Raw genomic sequence first — 25,613 nt, 5'->3', positions numbered from 1 at the left:
CAATGCAGTAAAACCCCAGACTGATTAGTTTCCTGAAACCTACATATTTCTGTCCTCAGAATGAAATGCCTTAACATGGACAAGCTATTCAAACTAGCTGACGTAACAGATCTGTATCAGCTTTGTAATTATTGTTGTACAGCAGAACAGTCCAAGCAGATTTTTTTTTTTCTGAAAAGGACATCCTTAAGATCACCCCTAACAACTAGACATTTGCATTATTATTCAACATAATCTTTCACTTTATCTGCAAAGGCTTTCAGCTATCATTGCTGTGCAGAAATTGCACATTCAGTTCAGTGAGTTTCTCACTAATCCTCAAATTCATGTCACTTACAGATTGACTCTGTCCTTGATGCCTTTCAGACAGCTGGCTCCCTGTAGTAAGGGATGCAAAAGTCTAATGATCTCATTATGAGCTAGAGGACTCTTCTCTACCCTCCTGTTTCTCCTGATTAAATTATTCTAGCTGTAAATCATCTTCATTTTATGATACACTAATGAAATACAGTGATACTTAAAAAGAGACATATTTGCAAAAAAGAAGGGCAGTGAGTGATCATGCATGTTCATAAAGAAAAAAATGAAATAGCTTACAAAACAGAAGCCATCACTGAATTAAAAAACAATAAATGTGTATTGAAGGACACAACACAACCTACTAAAAGAAGCCTACCGATGTTTTTCTAAGCTTCATATCTGTCTGTTCCCTGGTAAGGCCAGAAGACACCACAGGGCTCATCTAGTCCAGCGTCTGGATAAATACATTGTTCCCATAGCTGAACATTCCTCCCTGTGGAACATTTGTCCTTTTCTAATCTGAATTTGCTTAAACCTCCCTGGACCTTATTATATTCTTGTATGCCACGTGAAAGGGGCTCTGACTACTCTTCCTTATTCAGGCACTTAAGAGACTGACCCTGCCACCTGCCTTCTCTTTGAGAGATAGACTGTGCACCATGCATCACTCCGAGGCAGGGTTTTCCCTTTAGTCCTTCTCACAACTCATCTTTGGATTTCTCCCAACTTCTGCAGCACTGCCTGCCCAGCTTAGTCCACCCTGAGACGGGTCATTACCCAGTAACCGCAGCTTATCTTCTGTTCCCCAATAGTTGTTCACAGCTGTACACCAGTGCAGCAGCACAGAAGAATTTATAACACAATATCTGCATCACTCAACAGGCAGAGTCAAAGCCCAGATCAGAATATACTCATAAAGCATTTTAGTATGCCTTCTCTAAAGAAGGACACAGGTACAGTACATGCTGAAAACATCACTCAAGTAAATTCAGAGATTTCTCCACGTTAAACCTGTGGGGGTCTCTGAGTTGAACCAATGCGTGATCTCTGCCTCACAGTAGCACAGCTGTGACAGTGGGACAGATTGAGCCAGCCAGCCCTTGGTGCCGGGGAGACAGCCTAAAGCCTTCTTTGCCTTCCTGACAAATGCGGGTCTGATGATTCAGTGAGTTTCCAGCCCTGCAGAGCAGCGAAAATAAAGCTCATCGGGGGCAAGCAGGAACATTTCAAGGAAATAAAGTCCAGAAAACTGCTTCTTCAAGAGACAGAAGGGACGTGGTGATGACTAGGCTGAATCCACTTCTTACCTCATGAAGGCAAGTATACTGAATATGATAGGGAGCCACCTTCTCCTCGCCTTTGATCTCCACGCTGATTTGCAGGCGAATAGCCCCAGACACTGCAGACTTATCTGTTCGCTTCTCTAGAAGGAAAAAGTCATCAGCAATGACAGGCATTTTTCATGTTCAGAGCACAGCCATCTTGGGGTAAAAACACTGGAAAAGAAACTGCTGGAAGCTCAGGCTGAGTTTGTGATCAGAGTCACCATGGTGAAAAAACTTCTGACTTTTTTCTTTCAAAACTTTGAAAGACTGACTGTAAACCAGTGCTTCTCACAGCAAATGTGCTACAGGGTCCCTGGCCTTGGATTCAGTCAGCTGAACGAGAATGACCAAGGATAGATCCCTTTTCCAAGAACATGGCTGACTAATGTGGAATTTTTTCCTGACTTCACTATAGTCCTGAGCTCCTGGGAATTGCTGTTTTGTCTCTATCAAGATTTAGGACCTCCTAGGATTATGACTACGCCTGACAACTCAGCACCATCTGGTTACTTGTCAGTACTTTCTACAATGTTCTATTTTGGCTACTTGGAGAGGTCTCAGCAACTTCCCAGCCCCGTGTAGTGCACTTGCAGGTCTTAGAGACTGGTAAAACGCTTGTGTTGGCACAAAAACGGGCACAGGACAGGAAACACGTCTCCAGCACAGATGGAATCCAACTCTGCTGCAAGCATTTACCCATTGTACTTTCCAGTGCCTGACAGGGAAAACCCATCACCCTTCTGACATGTTATACTCCTCCTCTTCATTTTAACTGGGATCAAAGCCTTGCAAGATGCTCCACAGCACCATCATATGCCCCTTGAAATTATGCAGAATTTTGTTGGTTTTTTTTTTTTCTTTCTTGAAAACTGCCCAGATGCACTGAAGTTTTCTTGAACGTTCACAAATTAACACGTGACGTGTTTTTAATCCCAAAGCCCTCCTTACCAAGGTTGTACCACACATCCATTTCTCCACTCAGAGTACGGACTTCAATGATTGTCTGCCCCAGGAAATCATCTGACTCGCGTTTCAGTCTCTGCTTGACGCGAGACTTGATGTCATCATCTTCATCCCATACTCGAACCTTGATCCGGTCAGAAGAATTATGGCACTCACTGCAAACAAGACAAACGCAATGTTGAAAAGCCCATGATGCAGCCAAGATTTATATGCTACATGCTTCACATTCCTCTTGACCCACTTGTCCAACAGTAGAGGGATGCATGAACAAAACATAAACCAATTCCTATTTATTTAAAAGTGGAGTGTCTGATAGAAACTACACAACAACTTTTTGGTGCACTTTAAACACTCCTGTGACATGGCATATACTGCACTTCAGATTCATGCTGAAGGTCTGCGCTGCCCTGACTGCAATCACCAACTTCAGACTTGCTAAGTGGCTGCGACTCCCCTGCTCATCCTCACTCTCAGCAGCAGCTCCCTAAACTTGGGAATTCTCTTCACTGTTGTTGCTTTTGCTGTGAAGCCCACAAAAGCCTGGTGATAGCTAGGCTGGTAAACTCAGCCTACGCACCCCAAAAGTGACGATGAACATCCCACTGGTTTCTGATAGCTCTCCCCATTAATGATCTTCTGTTCTTTCCCAGTGACAGGATAAGGGGCAATGGGCACAAACTGAAACATGGGAAGTTCCATCTAAATATGAGAAAAAACTTCTTTACTTTGAGGGTGACAGAGCACTGGAATAGGCTGCCCAGGGAGAGTGTGGAGTCTCCTTGTCTGGAGATACTCAAAACCCACCTGGACACGGCCCTGTGCAACATGCTCTGGGTGAACCTGCTTTGGCAGGGGGTTGGACTAGATGATCTCCTCAGGTCCCTTCCAGTCCCAACCAGTCTGTGATTCTGCCATTCTGTGATTCAGCTGTGGGCGTTAAAGGCTACTTGTGCTCATGCAATGTGCAGTATCTAGGACAGCACGGCCAAGACCTATGACAAACACCTTCATCCTGTTTTCTAATAAAAGATAAATAGCTCAGGTGGAGGTAGCTCTCTTACTTCAAGATAGTCACAAAGCAGTAGTGTATTAATGTACAATACATTACAATTAGATGATACAAACACTGCCTGCGTGTGGGTGGAAAGGGTGGGACACAGCAGTTACAAAGTTGGTATTTAATTACTAGAATTGATTCTGTCTGTTATTCACAGCTCAGACTGATACTTCATGCACTGGGCAGATCAGTAATGACATTTCAATTAAAAAAAAGGCAGTTTACTGTTTGCTGAATCAGCACCCTCCAGATCAATGCACAGGCAGAATTTGCAGCCTCCCCCTCTTTTCAGGTGTTCAGATACCTTTTGTAGATACAAACAGGCTCCTGGATGTCAGAAGTGGGTAGAAGAACCTTATTATAAGAGCTCTGCTCATTTACGGGGCATGCAATACAATAAAGCAATTTGAATGCTCATATGAGACCATGACAAGGGTGATTACTCACCATAACCACTACAAATGTCTGCCCTCAAGGAAATAAAACCTATGAAAACAGCCAACTTCTGCTGAAGGCCTGTTTTCCAGCCTTTTTAACTTTAACATGCTGCATCTGTTGCTAAGCAACAGGGAGAAAGAAGAAATGGGTCAGAAGAGATCTGCTAAGCCCAGTCAATAAGATGTAGCAGTGACTGGTATTTGCATTCTCCCAACCAACAAATCATTTGGGCTCCTATTGCCACTATTGTGATTCAGAACTGCTTAACAGACATCCATGCAGCTCCTCTCAATTTTTCCAGCACAGAGGAATAGCTGGGAATTACATGGAGAAAGTTAGAGGCAATTCCAGGCAGTTCTGGTCACAGGCAGAGAATCACAGAATCAACCAGGTTGGAAGAGACCTCTGGGATCATCGAGTCCAACCGTTGCCCTGACACTACCCTGTCAACTAGACCATGGCACTAAGTGCCATGTCCAGTCTTTTCTTAAACACATCCAGAGATGGTGACTCCACCACCTCCCTGGGCAGCCCATTCCAATGTCTAATGACCCTTTCTGAGAAGAAATTCTTCCTAATGTCCAACCTGAACCTCCCCTGGCAAAGCTTGAGGCTGTGTCCTCTTGTCCTATCGCTAGCTGCCTGGGAGAAGAGGCCGACTCTCACTCCACTACAACCCCCCTTCAGGTAGTTGTAGACTGCAATAAGGTCACCTCTGAGCCTCCTCTTCTCCAGGCTAAACAACCCCAGCTCCCTCAGCCGTTCCTCGTAGGTCATACCCTCCAGACCCTTCACCAGCTTGGTCGCCCTCCTCTGGACTTGCTCCAACACCTCAACATCTTTCTTAAAGTGCGGGGCCCAGAACTGAACACAGTACTCAAGATGCAGTCTCACCAGTGCCGAGTACAGAGGGACCATCACTTCCCTAGACCGGCTGGCTACACTATTCCTAATAGAGGCCAGGATGCCATTGGCCTTCTTGGCCACCTGGGCACACTGCTGGCTCATGTTTAGCCGGCTGTCCATCTGCACCCCCAGGTCTCTTTCCACCGGGCCGCTTTCTAACCACTCTTCCCCCAGCCTGTAGAGCTGCATGGGGTTGTTGTGGCCCAAGTGTAAGACCCGGCGCTTGTTTTTGTTGAACCTCATGCCGTTGGTCTCGGCCCATCTATCTAACCTGTCCAAATCCCTCTGTAGGCGTCATTGCTCCACGTCTTTGCTGTGCAATCAAAGCTGTATTTAGAGTTCAGAAGAAAGAAGGTTCAATGTTTCTCTCTTGCCTTTATTCTCCCCTTCCTCCTCCGCTACTTCAAGGATGTCTTTAACAAAACCATGCAGCGAGCATTCACAAGCAAGGAATGCTTGGACTGCTGCTCTTTGTAGCTCTCAAATTTATCTCAGTGCATTGCTATATTTACCAGCAATACAGCACAAGCATTTAAAAGAAATCCTCTGCTCCTGTCACAGCGCACTAACGTACATCCTGGCAGTACCGTAGGGGCTCAGTGTTCAGAAGTGCATGGGTGCCTAAAAACACAGACTGGCACACAGTGCCATTTACAAAGCACCAACAAGTTAGCTCCTGACTTCTTCAGACTTCACCTACTGGCATGCCAGTTCTTTGCTAGGACTGCTTTGATCTTGTTTCTTTTTTCTTTGGTCAGAAACTGCTTTTTTCTTTAGGAAAACATTAACTGTTTAGACCTAAATCTACCTTAGGCAGAACCACATGCATCATCCTGTGCTGCTGGAGTGGCTGGCTATCATCATTCACTCAGCTACAGCAGCATAACTCACTGCTGAGTGCTACAGGAAACATTTCTGTAGCATTTACTGAGCTACTGAAGCTTCTATTTTACCACACCTTTGTTGTTTTTACGAGACTGCTCAATTCGTATTCCTTATGCTGCTCCCATGCCAGGGAGTGAGCCTTATCACTCACCCACAGCAGCTGAAAAGCCTTGGGCTGGTGGCTTACCTGTAAATCATCATCATCTAAGTCTGTAGGAACCACAGTCCTTACTTTGGGTGAAGCAAGACAGCTGTGTCAACAGCAGTTCACCTTCCAGAGAGCACCCCAAAACAGACACATGAATACTGGGGGACTTGGGCTTGCTAACTGTTAACAGGCTTTCTAACTAAAAAGAAATAGCTTCCAATTCACGACAGCATCATGACTCCATAGGACTGTGGCTAACAAGCTCAGCTGCTAGAAGCTTTCCCCTTCATTAACACAGGAGCTGGTACGTTTCTAAAGATGCCTGCCCCACTTCTTGCTACATTTTTGTGAAGCTTGATTTCATTGTGTGCACACATACATCCGTCCAGTCTCCCACAGCTGAGCTTCCACAGCTTTCCCAAGAGGATGAAGAGACGAGAAACACTCTGTGGCCCCATTGCAAGGAAGAAACTATCGAATGCTTTCAGGCCCATTCCAGAACGCGAGAGACTGGAAACCAGGTTCCCTTTGTACACGGCCAAGAAATTGTCTCTTTCTTTTATATCTATATTGTCCTGATGTTTGCAGTGGTGCCATTTTTATAAAGAACTTATTTTTATGCTTCAGGCTACCAAACAAAGTTTTCAGGAAACAGCACACCAAATCTTTAAGAAAAATTAAAATCAAATAAATTGTGCATTTTTTTCCATTAAGTTTTTCTGCCTGAAGCTAGTGGTTGTAGAAGCAGTGGAACCAGCTGTGCCTGGTTGTGCTGACTTGCTCTCTACCCCACTCTCCACCTCCATCTCTTCTGCCACATTCCCCTTTGGCCTTACCCAGCACCAAACCACCAGTTCCCCACACACATCCCCTGCGCTGTCAATACTCTGGCCTCTTCCCATGCCCAGCTAGCAACTAGGCTGAGGGGAAGCATGTGAGCACATGAAGCTGTAGTTAATTCTGATACGCACACACAGTGGCATGCCCACACATATGCTAACTGGTATATCAGGAGCTAAACAGGCAACTGCTGAATTTATATTATAGTGCCTCCCACAATGAAGTTAGTAATTTGTATCCTTCTAATCTAGCTTCAACTTTTGCAAAAAGTTGTACAAAGTGATTCTTAGGTCCGAGACCTCTGCCCATCTGTAAAGGTTGGCCCAAACTGGCTCAGATGACATCAAGGGTCTGGGACAGAGTATTGCATCTGCCTCGTCTCCTCCAAAAAGTGGAGGGAAAGGAAAAGGAGAAGTGTGTATAAATGACCAGAACACCATTTCGGAGCCAGTGTGTCATACTTTGAAGCAAAAAACCCAATGACATTTGTGCTGAATTTGCTAGTCATTTTCTGCTTGTGCTAACACTTGCAGGACTGTTACTTAACCTCCACAGGAACGCTAAAGCCAAAGTCATAAGCCTTGTTAAGTTGCAGCAACACTGAAAGTTTGCAAAAGTTCTGCCGTGAGAGATACAAACGTACATCTATAAAACAGTGTGTCCAGCGGTTCACAAAAATAATCTCTACCCACAGTAAAGATCATAAGTTTAAAGCATCGAGAGTGACAAATTGAAAACCTATAACCTTCTAACACCATTAACTCATGTTGCTGAACCTACACTCATGAAGACAGAGTCTGGTAAATACCCGTAAGGGTGACAGTCCTTTTGTGTCACATCCATATGAACGTTCCTTCCCAAACAATTTCTCATCTCAAGAAAGGTGTTATCAACATGTCAACTCTGCAGGACACACCAAACCTTGAGTTTCACTCCACTAATGCTGCAGTGAGACCTAGACCGTGTATCTCTAAAATGCACTGTGTAGACTAGAGAGGTGGGATGCCCACATAACCCTATCACTCAACATGCCCATTTTTACATAAAGATGTTTTCTTAAATTATGTTGTTTTCTTGTATTTTCTGCCTGAAAAACAGGGGAGCCCAGAGGCCCCAAATGCAGCCAGGACTCCACTGTGGTTGGCAGCTCTCAGAGAGGAAGACAGCCCCTACCTTGTAGAATTGACAGGCTAATAAAGACAAAAAGCAACAAGCAGATGTAGCAAGAACAAACAATGGAACTGAGGGAGCAGAGGCAGCAACAATATTTTTCAGATTTAAAAGTAGTTCAGTCAAGCCCAGAATTAAGTAGTTTTGTTGTGTTTTGATATTAAAAAAATATTTATGGTCCAAACAGTCTAGTGAATATATGGCCATATTCTATGAGCGGTTTCCCTTCTGCACCACGGCAGATGCAGCTCTCAAGAAGGGCCTGTAAAGTTTCACAGTCCAGTGCAGGGGACATTTCATTCAATGGTAGAGAAAGAAAGAAAGTGCAGAGCTGCTTGCAGAAATAACAGATGAGAGTGCAGGAGGTGGAAAAATGCACAGGAGAGAACACATCAGCAAGACTTTAGGACTTTTAGGAGGAAAGTTTTGCTTCTGAGGAGCAAAGCTTAAAAAAAAAAAAAACAAAGCTATTTTCTGGAAAATGAGAAAGCAAGGAGTAATTGTTAGCAACCAGTATGAGAAAGCTCAGTAAAGCATTGTAACAAAATACACAGAGGGAGCAGGAAAAAAGTTGTCTGTGAGGAATAGTCTGGCTGAAAAAGCAGGAAGATTTGGATGTGGTTCAAATGAATTGTCTTGACACAGCAGGGTCCAAATGGCAGCTCTGTTGTGGCCAACTTCAATGGGAATGGAAGGCAGAAAACTTCTCAGGTCAGGTTAATTTTTAAACAATGCCGAGTCTCCTCTATTAGGGAGAAAAAAGAACAGTGGAAAAAACACCGAAGGCAAAATCAGAGTGGTAAGAGAACAAAGCTAAAATCCGTAGCAGCTTAGAAGTTAAGCACGACAGCACAATAATATGCCCTGAGATCCAGCTGTTGCTGTCTAAGAACAAAGAAATGAGTCTTCTTTTCTTACTAGCATGAAGCCCTTTCTTATGGGAACAAGTACAATCATTTTGCTGTTACCCAATGCTACAGCACCGACTGACAAATTAATGGTGCAGCTCTCCTAACTACAAAGAGCAGATAAATTGATTCTGAGCATTACATCCTTAGCTACATTAACTCAGCTCCCCAACAGGCGCTTGCCACAAGGCATCAACTCTGCGTTCAAATTTAAGTTTCACATTGGTAGCTGAGCAGGGAAACAAGCAGGGCTTTATCAGAGTGCCAGTTTCAGTATCCACTGTACCCGGAGAATAAAGAAAGAAAGACAAACCGAATGGCCCCTGACATGCAGTGAAGGGAGGCCAACAGTGCAGAGTTACAGTGACATTTATAAACACAGTGGTCTGAAAAGGGGAAGTCTAAAAAACAGCTCTGGAACAGTCACATATAACCACAGAGATAACTGAAAGATGCTGAGCTCGATAACAGACTCAGCAGCTGAAAAGAAAATTGAGGAACCAAATAGAAGCTTTTGGGTGACAATCCAGTGGTTAGCTATGCAACAGCACCACTCCCAAAGGATTAACAGGAATATGTATCATGTGGGGCTCTGCATGCCCTAGAAAAATATTGATTATCTGCTAGCAGGAGGCAATGCATTTATTTTAACTCAGTTACTCTTCTGCAGTGAGAGTGAATAAACATGCCTCTTACAAACTGTTCAGTGACAATGTAATCTGTTCCAGGCAATGATTTCACACCCACCATTCAAAGCTTCAGACACAGCTGTACTCAGACAATACAACTTTCAAGGGGATATTACTGTAAAATGAACGAGTAATTTTGTGCCTAGTCCAAGAACAACAGCGAAGTCCTGTTTGAATCCAGTAACTTCTAGTGCTCAAGGTCATTGATGACTGGGGCACTTCCTGGAAAAAAAAAGGTATGGACTAACAGCTCCAACCGAGCCCAGGGCTCTCCCTTTAAAATGGAAACTCTGTCCTGCGGTCAAAAGTTTATTCTCCTAAACACTGTCTGCCATTGTAACCCGTTCAAATGGATGCTCAGCTTCAGCTTTTACAAAAAAAAAATCTAGAAAGCCTGTATTTTCTACTGATAGTCTAAAATACGTCTAAATGGGAAACTAATGTCCTGTTCTAATTGCATTGAATAGCGCAAAAATATCTTCCCTCTAATATTACTTGGCCATTTCCTAAGGAAATGAGAGTTATGCACACTTGTTATCAAAGCTTCTATGTTCCAACGAGTTTTGTGAAAAAATTGCAGCTAGATGGAGAGAGAAACCCACACCAGCTGCCATCCCTGGAAAGTCTGCAGCCACCTGGCTCTCATGTACCAACTGATCCAGACAACTCAGAATCAAATGGAGGTGGGAGATGTGCTGCCTTCTGTCCAGCCAGAGTTAAGGGTGAGGGAAGAGAGCTGAGGGCACAAAGGAGAAACCTAGAGGGCAAAGCAAGGAGGCTACCTATAAGCCTGCTCACCATAGATATAGGAAAGGGATCTGGGATTACTGCAGAAGGGGAATGGGATGTAAAGCAAGTGAAGCAGGCTTCCTTGCTCACAGAACAATGCTTCTGTACTGCAGCAACGGCTGGCGTCCCCCACCAAGCTTCTTCCTGCCAAGCACCACATATGCAGAGTCTTTGCATCAAGTCTAAAAACTTTGAACTGTGCAGAAAGATCAACCCCTTATATTTTCATCAGTCTTCGAACTCCAGTGAAAGATAAAAAATATCTCTATAACAACACGTTTCCTAAAGCTAAAGATGTAAATATACAAAGAGATAATTTCCAGAAAGAAACACGACCTGCGATCACTTGCTCAGACAACATGAATATGCTCCAAGAACTGGTCATTAATCTAAGCAGATGCTTAGAGTGACACAGGCTAGTAGTGACCTAAATAGTGCTTATAACAGAGACATGAAGTGTTTTCAACATTGTCTTTTCTAAAACACAGTTCTAAATTTGAACTTCCAAATTGGGTCAAGCCTACCACAACATTTTTTTTCTGAAAATATATGGAAAAGGAAGAAAGTCATATTTAAGGAGAAGTATTTAAGTTAATACACTTTCCCATCCATCACTGTAAATAAGCACAGAAAACTATTTGAAATAGGTTACTGCAGCCTTAAAAATTTCAGAAGTTGTTTAAGCTACTTTTAATAAACTTTACTGAGTCTGTAGAAAGAATTGTATCGCTCAGCTGTACATAGTCCTCCTCAATTCTTGCCATGGATTACAATAACAGCGCTGTAATTATAATGACCGATGCACACAGACTTCTGGCTCCATATCCAATCTTTGAGAAGACACTCGAATTGTGATGGTATAAAAGACACTAGGCACCTAACGAACACCAGCTACAAACAGGTCTGTCCAACAAGCCAAACAAAAGGGACAGCAATTGCTAGCCCACACATCATTTACTGACCTGACCTCTCTCTATCCACATATCTTGCACCCATTGAAATATTTAAGCATTTTGAACACCAAACTTCTCATATGCCTACTGCAAGGCAGGCTTTCAATAACTACCAGCACACCTTTCTACCACTGTAACAGATGAACTTCCGTCTAAGAAACAAACACCCCACAACCCTTTAAATTTGACAGTCTCTTGACTGACCTGACAATCTCTTCTAAAAAAGCTTGGTATTTAATGGGTATTTTTGGCCTGCATATGTTGATTTAAATTTCCATTTGATTAAGGGGTAGAAAATTTCATAAATTTTAAGAGCTGTAAGCTCAAAAAAGATCCATAAATGCAAAAAGTGAAGATGGGCGCGCAAAACACCAATGCTGCATACGCTTCTAAATGACTCTCTCCTCATCCAGCATAAGGTGAGCTTTGACATCTAATGAAACTACATTGATTCCAGTACTGAATGCTCTCCTGCCATAGATCCGGACACTGTGCTCACCTCCTTCACCTCCTCTTGCTATTCTAAGGCAATTAAACAACCACCTAGATGCAGGCAAGACAGAAAGTAGCATCAACTCTAATGCCCAACAGCATATTATCTGCTGAATCACAGACATGGCAATAAAATTTAAACAGTGGCACTGTTAAAACTGTGACATTTATCACGTTGCGCTATCTATCTTTAAACACAGTATTTGTTGAAGCTCCTAAAATTAGAAGGGAACACACTGCAAATACCATGGTAACTACTTGGCATGGTAAATCAAGGTCCTTAAGGCTCCCACACAGACTTACTGCTATTGTGACTAGAGTTCTCCAAATGGCACCTAAGCATACTTACTACTTACCAAGCAGTAACATTACCTTGGATTAAACTAAGAATAAAGCCAAGGGCTTACTCGCTCAAAATAGCACCAAGATTTTCTGACGTTAATGAGAAGCTCAAAACTACTTTAAAAATAATTTTGTTTGTACTGTGTATTGTAAAGACAAAGCTGGGCTGATACAAGTCTGATTTTAAAACACAAATTCCAGTTTGCAGATAGAGCTCCACCCAAGCAGTTTAGGAAAAAACAGGGAAGAAAAAAAAGGAAAGGGAGAAAAGGGACAAGGGAAGATCTTACACATTAAAGGAAATAACAATGTTTGAGGTTGAACGAGATCATCCAGAATCTTCAGAAAACGCTTGCTGGATTTCATGTCTCCATTTTGTTTTACAACATGTTCAATGATAAATTGAGGATACTGTTTACTTATTCAATAAAAGCAGGGCAGAATAACACATTCTTCAGCCTTCTGAGAGTAGTTGATATCTAAAGAATTGTGCCTCCAGCCTTTGCTTTCAATTCAGACATGGATACATTGCTCATCTTGAAAGCAGATAATCCCTCAAGTTATTGTTTCATTGATTTTCCAGAATTAAAACAGGAGACTGGTAGTGTCACAGACAAGTGACAGAGAGCTAACTACCTTTAACCTTTGTTGGTCAAACAACAGTAGCAGGTCACAGCAATAGGTCAAGGGAAGTTGCTTCGTCTTTTACACAAACTTTACTCTTTTATATTACAAAAATTTTGTAAGTATGTCTATTAGCCAGGAAAAAAAGTCACTGAGTTAAAAATTTTCCTTTCTCTTTAGTCTTCTCTAGAAACATCAATATAAAAGTGTTCACCGAGCAGACAATTTATATATACAGAAGACAGACGAAATGGACAGGTGTGCACTACGTACATTGTTAAAAGACATCAGCCCTCCAGATGCACACACACAATGCTGACCGTAAATAAAACCATCACACATTACAGGTGGTGCAGGAAGGCAGAGTGACAGAGAAGACACAGCTGTCAAAGCACGGATCATACAAACAGGCAAAATTGGGCTAAGAGTCCTTGTAAGAGCACTTACAAATAAAACTTCTCTTCCCAAACAGGGTTCAGATTCCCAAAAATCGTTTTTGTCCTCTTCTTTGTTTTACCCACTTGAACAGTTACATACGGATCACTGGACCCAGTCTTGTCTTTGGCCTGCAGACCCTGAGCACACATCACTGGAAGGAAAAGAGAAGGGTTACTACCACCATGCAATAAGTCAATGCGTCCATACACCATGTGAAGCAGCAGCTCAGAATGGCCAGAGAAACAGGAATATCACTCATGAGAGCTTTTCTGATGAACCTCAGCTTGTGGTGCACTACAGTGCCTGGGGTAGGAGTATCTCCACCTGCTACCTGTACACTGACCAGAAAGAGACACAGGTCAGAGAAGCCCTTCCTCTCTGTTCTCTCCAGCTTCATACCAACTCTCTCTTACCTTAGGCTCCCAAGCGAGGCCAAGAGTACCCATGCCTTCCTCACTCACCTGTGATGGTGATCTTTGCTGACCATTTTGAGGTGCCATCAAGCACGCTCTGCTTCACTGTCTTCATCTGCTGAGCATGTGTCATTTTACTCTCACAGAACACATCTCTGATCAAGTCAAAGATCTCTGGCTTGTTTCGCTCCCGGATTTTCATGCGATCCTTCATGGCCATGATGAAATTCTGGGTTCGGTCTTCAGCTCCATGCTTCGAGCTCTTCTCCGCTGCTCCTATGCACCAGAAAGTACACAATGCTCATCAGAAACAGACAAACACAAAGTCATGTTTCACCGAATCTGGACAGCAGGGTCAAAGCCATAAATTACTCTCCACATGATAGCTCTTGCTATTGATTTCTACAGTCAGACCCCATCCCAATTTCAACATACACCAAAGAGAATCTAGACCACCAGGAGCTGGGAGGGGATAACGGAAGGGGAGTGTCCAGATTCCTCTATAACCTGGGACCAGGTTGCTCTCCTGACATCAGGTATGAGTTCAATACCTTTGCAGCTGAGGAAGACCCAGAAATGAGGTTCTTGCTTTAGCAGCAGACATAAGCATGTCCCTTCCTCTCTTTGAATAAATAAATCCCTGCTTGAGCAAGTGTGAAGAAGAGGACATAGGACCTCCATTACAAATAGTATCTATGAGCTTGTCTCAATGCTGCACCTCAGCACCACGGAAGAGCAGAATTGTGGGTGGGCTGGCACAGTCAGCATTTCCTATTGATGTGTGTCATGCAACTCCTTATTCAGCACAGAGTCACTGCACAGTCTATGGCCCGTTCTTCTGCCTGGGACCACCTTGTCTGGATCAGGCATTAAGCTGGAGGCAACCAAAGTGCCTCTCTGGATCCCACTCTATCAGCTGGCAAGGAGAGAACTCAAATAATCCATTCTTAGAATCACAGACGCATAGTAACTGCAACGAATACCTGTAAGGTAGCAAATTCAATAGTTGAAAACTTGTGCCATCATAAGCACGGGGCACTAGTACAGTATCTAGCAGCTAGAAACACAAGAGCCAGGCATAGGATCTGTCCTAAATAGGCATTTAACTGTATCTGGAAAAAGAGAGGCCTTTAGTTACTTGCATACCTCTTACAAAATGTGAAAGTTCATATAATTACGAGATAAGAATGCTCCCACAACCAACTACTCCCTACGCCATTTTGAAAGTTGTGTTTGCTGTGAAAATTCAGCCACTGACTATTGTGTCAGATGTGAGGCATGCATTAATGAAAGCGCTGACATGAGCTAACAGGGCAGACAAACCAGGGTGTGAAACGAAAAGCAGGAACCTAAGACTGCACTGTCGTTCTAAATGCAGTCTGCAGCAATTTCAAGTTATGATCTTAAATCAGATTAAGTTAAACCAGTACAAAAGTCCTGTGAACACATTCAGTCATAATATTTCTGTTTAGTTTAATATGCTTTTGCTTGTTTTTCTTCTCTGGGGTAGTTTAATTAAAGTAAGCTTTGTCCTAGAAAAATGATCTTCATCCAGGTGTTCATCAAATATTAAATTACCTTAAAAATATGTATTAAAGCAGGTGCAAATGTGTGCAAAGGGAGCCATCAATCACAAAGACAGATAAAACTGTTTTCTTCTGGAAGAAGTGGGCAAATACGATATCTGGAGCACCTTTAATATAGGGCATTACAGTTTTGCATGTGAAACAGTTTCAGCGGTAGTGACCAAATATGAATGAAGTTTTATGAACACACATAAAGGACCCTCAGCACTAGAACATAACAGGCAACCTTCATAGCAGGCTCAACAGGGTGCCCAGTGACTAATGCTGCCTGAAGACATCCATTTCTAGGGCCTTCAATCTAAAACCTTTCACCGTTACTAAATTCACTTCAATAAAGAAACAAAACTCAATTATAACTTCCACCATCCAAACCAAAAAGAATAAAACCACAGTTTGGAACAGACTGTGACTGCTGGAGTTTCAGAAGTTCATTAAGGACACTGCACACCCAAGGCATGCTATTAGAGACCTGGGTATAAAACAAGCCATAACTTCACATTACCTGATAATTATTCTTTCATTTTACTTGCTAGAGGCTTGACGCTCAGTATTTCATTAGTACAATAAAATATATCTGCCCCAGAGTTTTCTGTTGTTGGCTTAAGATGAAATGAAATCAAAATACTGGAATTAATTACGCAGTCCCTGCTGTCACTACTCACCGGTGACGAAGAACTAGCACCACCCAAAGTGATGTCTTTTATCGGGCAATCATCCATTTGTAGACCCAACATTTATTAAAGGAATATGAAACTGAAATGAATACTTTGAACTTCAGATAAGAAGTGCTATTCAGCTTTAACAGAACTAGGTCTTCTGGGGATGAAGGTGGACTCTACGCATTATATGCTGAGCTACAGAAAATTATTGGGAAGTTGGGAAAGGCCAAACCGAACAATTTGCCTTTCCTAGCTAGAATTCTGAAATCTGCAGTGAATCAAAGAAACCAACCCTGCCCTGACCCTTCTGACTTTAAGGAAATTAAGAATGAAATTCAGACATTAAGAGTTCATGTTGTGCATAAGAGGAGTGCTCTATTTCAGAACCATTTTCTAAATAAATTACTAGCCAGGCAGCTTGCAAATACAAATGCTTCACTGTCCATCATTGAGATGGGACAAGAGTTATCACAGTTCCGGGGTGGCATGGTCTGCATCTCTGCCTTAAAGCACTCCAGGAGCATCAAATGATGCTTTAGAACACAAACTTGGACAAATTAAGAAATTCTAGTTAAAAACATGTTTAACATCCCCACCAACTCCAGAGACCTTGCATAGCGTGTTTATCCCTCTGAAAGGCTAGCACCAGTCTGGGGCATCCTGGGCTGCAGGATGTACAAGCCATGTCACATAGACCCCTAGAGAGTCCTCTCTTCAGTCACCTCTATGGCTTGGCTCTGCCTCCTGACTTTGAGGAAATTCCCCATCTCCATCCATGCTGCCCCCTCGCTCTGCCCAGATAATTTACCCAGGTAAGAAAGGTTCCATTATTCCTTCCCTGGGAAAGGTCTCTCTCTCCCTGCAGAGTCTGCACCTGAACTGCAGTGCAAAAGCTAGAATCAGACAGACACCTTATTTAACAATATGGACTAATAAAGAACAGACAAACCCTCCGTCTCAACAACACGCTCTTAGTTTTAACACATGCTTGTTGGTACAAAACCACCAGAGTTTCCAAAACAACCATTGCGGGACTAATTATCTATAATGTATGTGATATAAACCCAAAGCATGTCACTATACTGGATGGCAGAAGGTGCTTTTCCTGCTGTGGACTCGGATCGTATTTACTCAGCTACAAAAGGAAGGTTTTGGCCAGTGGATGTTTTTCCAAGTAGTCTTGTAAAAGGCAATAGAAAGGCATGGGAATATACAAGTACTGTGTACAGTATCATACAAATGGTACCGGGCTTTCCTTCTCTCTTCCTCTCTCAGACTGAATTATGAGTCAATTTATGACTGGAAATCGAATGCAAATACGTCTATATTGGGAATTGTATTGATACAGCTATTAGTAAACCACCAGTGCTGTTATCTTATGCTTTAACAGGAAAAAGTCAAGAAAGCAACACTGGCAGGATAGAAGACAGCTGTTCAGTAGGCGGATAATGCTTAGAAATTATATATTCCTGAAACTTAAAATAGATATTCAAGTTTCAAATAAAGGTATCCTTCCTTCTTCTGTGCAAGCATGTTCCTACATAGGATTCTGGGAGCAAACAAGTGTTCATCACCATGGTGTCTAATCACCATTCGACCCAAAAGCCAAGACGATTATCACCAGAGTGACTTAATCGGTCTCACTAACAGTCCACTCACAGAGCTGGTCTCTGGACTGCAGCCTCTGAATTCAGAGTGCATGTTTCTCATCCAAAAAGCAACAAGCACTGAACAACTCCAGAGGCAAACCAAGACCCCAGGAGCCAAAACAGCACCAAAAGTAGGGCATTCAGTAATGCAGCCCTGATAGCTCATGTGACGTTCTCCAAGGTTTGTTGCTCCAGTACACCATAAAGAAGCAAATGAAGACACCTGGCTAAGCACACTCACAACACAGATTTCATGTTCAACAGTAGCTTGAGATCTCATTTCCTCATTTTCAAGATCTCCAGAGGACCAAATTCTGATATCCCAGGGACATTTCTTTTCTCAGGTTTAACTGTAGTATACCAAGGTCTAGATTAGCATCACTACAAAAAAAAAACAAGAAAAAAAAAAAAAAGACGCTTGCAGAAGGGGATTACTATGGCTTTTCAAATGGTAGCCCAGAACTGTACAGGTCCCTCGTACTATGATCTTGCTAGCATAATGTCTTTCCCTTCCACCCTCTTCATAATTTTTCCTACTTCTCTGCATCCATTTCTTGGTATCCTACACATCCATCCTCAAGTTTACTCTCCCTCTGACGCCAACAGCACCCAACCCATTGTATTTTAGTTAGTACTACACCAGTGCTCAGAGCAAGAGATAAAAGCTCTCTTGTTCCAAAAGCTTTGCATGGTACAGGATTTTAAAGAATATCCCTTCATCCATTTTCAGCCAAGTAAGAAAGGAAGTGTACCCATGTAGCAGAGATTTCAAGTACTTCCAAAAACAGCAGGAGGCTAAGAAGACAGCATCTTCCCTTGAGCAAGTATTTATGAGCTTATGATAAAACGGTAAGCGCCCATCATCAGCCTAATATCTTCTAAGTACCTACAGTAGAGAAACATCCTCTCGGAGAAACAACCTGGTGCCAACAGCACCATAAACCAGATGGCTGCAGTACACATGCCACAACTGATCGCAGTTTACTGCACTTCAGACATTGCCAATTCATGGAACAGTCCTGTTGAACCAGTCTGCAAATGGATTTTGTTTCAAATTGCAACTAAGCGTTGCTGAATTTGAGTATTTTGTCACTGCAGTCCCACACATTTGTTGACTGTATCAGATACCCAGTTTCTTCAAAATATGGAGGGTAATAAATACACCCTCAGTAGAAATAATAAAATTTAATTCTAACAGACTTGGGGAAAGAGATTATTATTTCCCACAGAAAGGCAGTGAAGGATAGAAGACAGATAAACAGCACATTCTGATTCTAAGGAATAAAATCCCAGGTGTCTACACAAAATTTCAAGGCATAGACAATGCAACTGTGTTTGTGACCAGCCTGTAAATTCATTTTACTCCAATGCAACATTTTCTGGAAGAATTACACAGACTGAAGTGAAGATGTATTCTGAAGCATCAAGGTATAATCAACAGAATTGTATTTGTTACCAGCCTGAAAATTCATTTTACTCCAATGTAACATTTTCTGGAATGCTTAAATAGACCTAAGTGAAGATATGTCCTGAGAATGTTTTTTTCTTTAACAGCAACAACTATAAAGCTTCTGTTAGAAAGAAACCTCTCCTGAGTTCAGTATACAAGAAAGTTCAGTCTTGAATTTATTGGAACTCTAACTGTCGCTTGCTCCAGAAACCCCGTTTCTCATTCCTCAAGCACTGTGTTCTTCAAACATATATGAAAATTAATTTAATTTTTCCATTTTCTTCTGGCCTGGTGGGTTCCAGTTAGAAGGACTTTAGCATGAGCATGCCAAAGCAAAGAACATAGTTGCATGAAAAAGCCTTTTAGTAGATTTCTAGTATTGATAATGTTTGTTTTCACAACCCAGCAGCACATCCACACACCGGCCTCACCATTTTCTTAATGTCCCAGCACTATCTTTCCTCTGTCTCCTCTGTCTTTTAATTACACATTTGTGATCTTCAGTTTTCTTTACATCTCTACCCCAGATAATGATACCCACCACACTCATACTGGGTCCCCTCACACACCCCCTGCTCACAGTCTCTTTATCTTCCCTGTTCTGATGCTGGGCAGCTTTCAAATCACTCAGTAAATAAAGTATTTGTTTGGTTGGGTTTTACCTTTCTACATGCTTTACAAGCTTTAAGCCCCGTGTACTCTCAGTTGTTTCCTCTCTGTTTCTTTAACTCTGCATGCTGAAGTGTCTGGTGTTTACATTTTGAAAGTGAATGTGCAAAGCAAACATCTGCAATCCCGTGAATAAAATAACAAGTTCTTATCTAAAGCCATACATATAAAACCATATATGAAAAGTAGAGTTGTTTCCAGTTGTTGCTTCTATTGCCATCATCACATCCCACAGCCCGTTGCATAAATTCATTTAATTCCAACCAGAGATTAGAAAACCTGCCCCCATGGTTATTCTTCAGAGGCTGTTCCAGAGACTCCCTGTTCTCATCATTGAAGTTGTCTTCTACTTCCACTTTTAATTTTCTTACAGCAAATTTATTCCATTTTTTCTTTTGTAAACAGTAAGCTTATACAGACCATTGTCCTCCCTGCTGTTTATCTCCCTCTTCCCCAACATAGTTCAGGCATAAACAGGTTCAAACAAGGATTAAACCAATTCACAGAGCCATCACTGCTATTAAACATGGCATCTGCTGCTCGGAAAGGCTTTAAGCCATGGATAGCTGCAAGAGTAAAGCAGAGTCATAGGAGCTCTACACGCACATGTCTTACACCTCCGCCTTGGGCTCCACAACATCCCTTTGGAAACATTCTATGGGGACAGACCTAGTGTGGCTATTTTTACTTTTTTTGAAACAGCATCGTTCCTGTCCTTCTCCTGTCTCACACTGCCAGGCCTCTCTTTTGAAAGATTAACAAACTCATACCATCCTCTCTCAAGACATTCTCGTATTTCTTCCATTACCCTTGAACTCTCTCCAGTACCCATCCCAGTCTGAAGTATCCCTTCTTGAACATGGATAGCCACAGCTTTCCTCTACAGGAATATATTTTCTTGTAGTCATTAGCTAGTTCTTAAATTTAGTTTTCCTTCTGTTGTTTTCGACTTCATGACCTCTGCTTTCTACAACAGCTTTGTGCCTGTCTCCTCACTGCTGCTGGTGCAAACCCAGTCCTCCTCTGCTCTCCATAGCATTTTCCCCATATTGAGATACCACAACTCCATTGCAACATTATAACATCTTGGACATGCATCTGAATCAAGCCTAGATGTATGTATCAGCAGCTTTTCATCTCAAATATGGAAAATCACCAGTCAGTACAGGGTTCTGGTGAACTCCAGAAACAAATACAGTTATCCTGAATCTAACCGACCCTTCATAACAGGTTTTGACAGAAAACTGAGTTATGACTTAACTACATTCTCCTGAACCAACTGTAACACAGCAGCTCTTTGCTTAGTCACAAAATGGTTACAACAAAGCCAAGGTGCCAATGATGCAATTGCTCAAATGCCATAAAGATCACTTTGCAACCCTCAAAGACAAATGTAGAAATGATAAGCAACTGAGGAGGAACAGAGATCTTTCACCAGTATCGGCTGTGTCTGATAAATAAGCCATTGCAAATAGCCCCAGTCCTAACTATGACTTATTTAAAACCCTGCACACATCAAAAATACAAGCCTAAACAACGTCCATTTGGGGTCTCAAGCCATAAGAAAAACAAATGACCTGTGATTTGCTGGTATCCCTTCCTGGATCATCCAGTCTGGCTTTCCCAAACAACTACAGCCTGAGGCAGATACAAGATTTGACTCTTTATATTCCTGTAATCAATGACACAGATTTGCAGTAAGCCTGTTTATAGTTCACAGACTTGTCTGATTCCTTAGTCTTAGTCCATCAAGCTGGAACACCAAGAAAATCAAGAGTGAACAGAAACAGCCCCATCTTCCTACTCAAGATTTAACACATATGGCAGAAATTTCTGTTCCATTTACACTAAGATATTTTGCTCTCAAGCAGGAACATAAATTTAAGACCAAATCCAGAAACTGTTTTACAAGCAAATAAAAATAACCTGACCATGCCCAAATTAATACTTTTTTTCCTCTCTTTCCCCCCCCATCTTTAATCAAATCCCTTTTAAACTTCTCCATTGTTTGTATAAGGTCTCATTTATTTTGCATAGTCACAGCTCTTTGAAGAGCTTTTCTTTGAAGAGAGGACTTAGGTTTTTAACACTGCAGAAAAAAACAGCAAAATAAACAGAAATGCTAGTAGGATGATGAAATACTGCCCATACACTCAAACATCACCTTCCTATCTGACCCATCATCTGTGCTGGCTCAGCCCCAGGTCTCTAAAGCAATTCAGCCATGAGACTCTACTGTTAAAGAGACAAAATACCTTGCCAATCTGCACTTGGTACAGAGAATCCAAGCTAAGTCCATGGACTCTAAGCCCTAAGCAGGAACTCAGCGCTGCTCTGAAGAGCTTAAAACAGTAAAACAGGCTGATGGTTAAAACAAGCAACCTGACTGCGATACGAGGGCAGGAGGGACAGAACAAAAGCCAGAATATCCAGCCTAGTACCCTATTCACCCAGCCCACTGGCTCTCTTCCATGCAAGATATGGTAGTAAATACACCACCTAAGATGACACTGAGAGAGATTAAACATCACATGGCTTAAAACCAAACAGATGTGAAAGAGTAAAGAATTAAACCTTCTTTTAAAGCACATCAAGCACAATGCTGCAAAGTCGTTCTTCTGCTTCAGTGGAGCTGTCTGTGTCCACAGGGTGATGAAGGTAGGCTTAAGCCCAATGGCACCTTTTCAGAAAACACGCAGTCGTTTCAATGAATGCAGCTTCACTGATCAATGTGGTATCACCTATTCATTTAAGAAAGCTCTGGTAACACTTTTGGAACAGCCGCACTCCACTGGCCACTACTCACTCTGTAAGCAGTCAGCGTTGAGCAAGTCTTGGCACTTCTCATGGCACTTGACTCCACATTCACCGCAGCGCATTCCCTGTCGTGCAATACCCCACAGCAGCCCCTCACATTCGTAGCAGTAGGTAGGAGTTGTGGCTGTCCATACTTCAAAGTTGTGCGGGGTTGTACAAGAGATGGGGTAAATTAAGGCTTGCAAGGTCTTCTTATAGACATGAGATTTCTGAAAGACAAGAGACCACATAAAGCAACATCCAGGAAGGTAAGTGAACCTATTGTTGCTGGTTAACGCATGAGTTTTAAGGGAAAAGGCATGAGCAGTGCAATAAACGTACACATTTGATGTAGCCAAATTTATCAAACTTTTACAAGCAGCAGAAGAGGACACCCTTCCAAAAATGTTTCTCCAGGCATTTAAAAAATTGGAGGAGATGGAAGAAAAGGTATGTGGATGAGGAATATCTTGCATAAAGCAAGTTTCACACACTGTCCCCCACAGTAGATAGCACAGAAGGAAATGCAAGATTACATTTTTCAGGATCATATTGACACATTAAATGTTATTTTTTTACATGTTTGGTTTCTTTAAACAAATGATACAAGAAGCTTTGCATCTATATTTTTAGATATCTGTGAAGCTGGTTCTGCATCCCAGAGAGCCAAATTCCCTTAATTTGCTTACTAAAAGTTAACAGGAGCCAAGCAACCCTCCCACTTACCAGCTCTTCATCTTTGAGAGATGTTCTAGTGGCCATTGCTGAGGTAATTCCGGCTTTCCGGGACTGAACCAGTGACTAAGAAGGAAGAAAGTTTGTTATTCACCACCAACACTCAGAAATGCATTGCCACTACATGCCCAAAGATGTGACAAAGGGCCTTTGTCATCCCAGACACCAAACCAGCAGTCTATTACATTCCAGCTGGTTTCTTAAATGATAGCTCACATCTCAGAAGAGTCAAATGCATACTCTGAAAGGTCTCCAAATTGTTTCCATCTGCCCACAACCAGTGTTACTCTGGTGAATTTTTATTTGTTTCTCCGGTAAGAACTGTCAACGAAACCTGGGTTCACATCTCCACTTCTCTGTTCTGGTAGCAATGGTAATTCTGCTATTAGGTCTCACTCTTCTATCTCTAACCTTATTTATAGCCAAAAGGAGATTATTTCATCAGTTTTACAACATACACGACACCCCCAAACAGGACAGTGAAAGAGTTACAAATAAAGAGGTTAAAAAAAAAAGAACAGACTGGGTTGGGAGCACAGGTTTGAATGTGCTGGTGTATCACATTCATTGGCCATCACTGAATGCAATGAACAGCATTTTCCCCTCAAACCTGCCTCTTTGGCATCATGCCAACACTAAGTTCTACAGCCTTGGACAGCACAGGGCAGTGCCTTTGCAGCACCTCACAATAGCATTCAAAGGATTTCTTCAGCAAGCCACTCCAATTAGATGAAGGCAGAGATGGAAATTAAAGCTAGCAACATCTGCTTTGAAATCATCAAAACCTATCAGAAACTTCCATTTATGCTCTGATTTATCCTGTTTGAAGGCAGACTAAACAAGTTCATTCCATCAGTGATGTAGCAGGACAGAGTGCTGCATATGCCTGCACTGCAATACTGCAGCTTCAAAATAAAAAGCAAAAAAGTGGAGGGAAAATCAGGTAAAATAATTTTTGTTTCTGGTGAAGACTTGGTGGATAGTCTTTAGCTCCACTTACCATGGCCTGTGAAGAGAGAGAATGAAAGCATACAAAGGAAGTAACACAAGTTAATGCCATTATTGCGAAGATTTAAGATACAAGCAGTTAGTAAGATACATATTAAGCTTCCCATGCATAAGCTAGCAGAGAGAATTGCATGCATCTTTTCACAGGAATTACAGGATACAGAAACTTTGGTCTTTCAGCTGTTACAGCATTATCTCCCAAGTATGAAATCGCTACATGCACTGAACACAGCCAACAGAAAATCACTTGTCCCACAGAAGCCTTATTTCACCATATCACACAAGCATATGAAACTTGTCCTCATTACTCGCTCGGTTCTTGTGCTTCCTCAGTGCAGAAGCCTACTGGCAATACTGCAAATTACTTTAAGAATCCAAACACATACACTCGTTTATCTATCCTCTGATATTCCAACCTTCTGGCAAGTAGCCAAACCTCACATGGACATTGTAACTTTCCCCAAAGTATGTGATTTTTAGGCAAATATTTAAAAATAATGCAGGCCTAAAAATAATCAAATATTCTGTGTAGAAAATAAAAAGGAAAAAAGAAGATGAAAAATATCTTAATTCTGCCAACTGAATGAAACTGCCTATGAAACCATAGCTCATTCTCACTGAGATTTTTCCAAGCACAACTCCTAACCCCTTACTCTAAGAATAAATTTAACCAAACAAGAAACCTTCAACTTCTTGAAGTGACAATGAATGTTGCTGTATGTCAAAAAGTAAAGCTAATTGCACCAATGACTGTGTGGCTGAAGAAAAATCTCTTACCAGATCACTGACAAGTGGAATTGGCTTTTTTTTGCGTAAATCGGGCATGCTATCAATGCCATAGAGACCACCTGCAGGCCTGGAAGTTCAGGAGGGGAAAAAAGAAGATTAAAAATCTCACCAGCAGTAATAGACAGTAAGCACAAGAGCAAAAAGCTTCCTTAAAACATCAGTCTCTTTGCTAATATTGTAGTCAATGAGAACAGGAAGAATCAGTTCACAGCAAATGCAACTTCATAATAAACCGAAGCTGTTAACAAGCTAAAAAAAAAAGGTCATTTTCCCATTCTTAGAGCTGAGGGTCTGAGATAGCTTAGAGTAGGCTGAGCACGTGCTTGCAGAGCACCCAGCACTTCAGAGTCGCCGCTGCCAGCACGGTGGGTGAAGGCAGCCTTATCCCTGCTGCTTCTATGGGGCACCATTTTGGCAAAAATACTTACCTGATGGCAGAACCAGAGCTCCGTGGCAGTAACTCACACGTGGTTTAGTCTATGGTAACTGAGCCACACGTCTCTGCTTTCAGAAGTACCTTTTGTTCCTTAGGGAGAGCTCAGTTTACAGTTTACTATTGGCATTGAGCATCATGGCAGGAAAGACTTTGGAA

The 25,613-nt window shown here is 42.0% G+C and overlaps 1 protein-coding gene across 2 annotated transcripts in view; it reads right to left on the bottom strand.

Moving 5' to 3' along the window:
• UNC13B (unc-13 homolog B) overlaps positions 1-25,613 on the bottom strand; it is a 197,899-nt gene that overhangs the window by 60,344 nt on the left and 111,942 nt on the right. For both annotated transcript variants that reach the window (XM_068422034.1, XM_068422033.1), the window contains 7 exons: positions 25,010-25,088; positions 23,216-23,290; positions 22,500-22,719; positions 13,729-13,956; positions 13,277-13,418; positions 2,574-2,743; positions 1,608-1,723 (listed from right to left, as the gene is read on the bottom strand). In XM_068422034.1, the coding sequence (XP_068278135.1) occupies positions 1,608-1,723; positions 2,574-2,743; positions 13,277-13,418; positions 13,729-13,956; positions 22,500-22,719; positions 23,216-23,290; positions 25,010-25,088 (1,030 nt within the window). The remainder of the gene's footprint in view (positions 1-1,607; positions 1,724-2,573; positions 2,744-13,276; positions 13,419-13,728; positions 13,957-22,499; positions 22,720-23,215; positions 23,291-25,009; positions 25,089-25,613) is intronic.

This window comes from Nyctibius grandis, chromosome Z (assembly GCF_013368605.1).
Source record: "Nyctibius grandis isolate bNycGra1 chromosome Z, bNycGra1.pri, whole genome shotgun sequence".
NCBI classification, from domain to species: Eukaryota; Metazoa; Chordata; class Aves; order Nyctibiiformes; family Nyctibiidae; genus Nyctibius; species Nyctibius grandis.
Note: the sequence above shows the minus strand (reverse complement) of the source record. Positions and strands in the feature narration are given on the sequence as shown.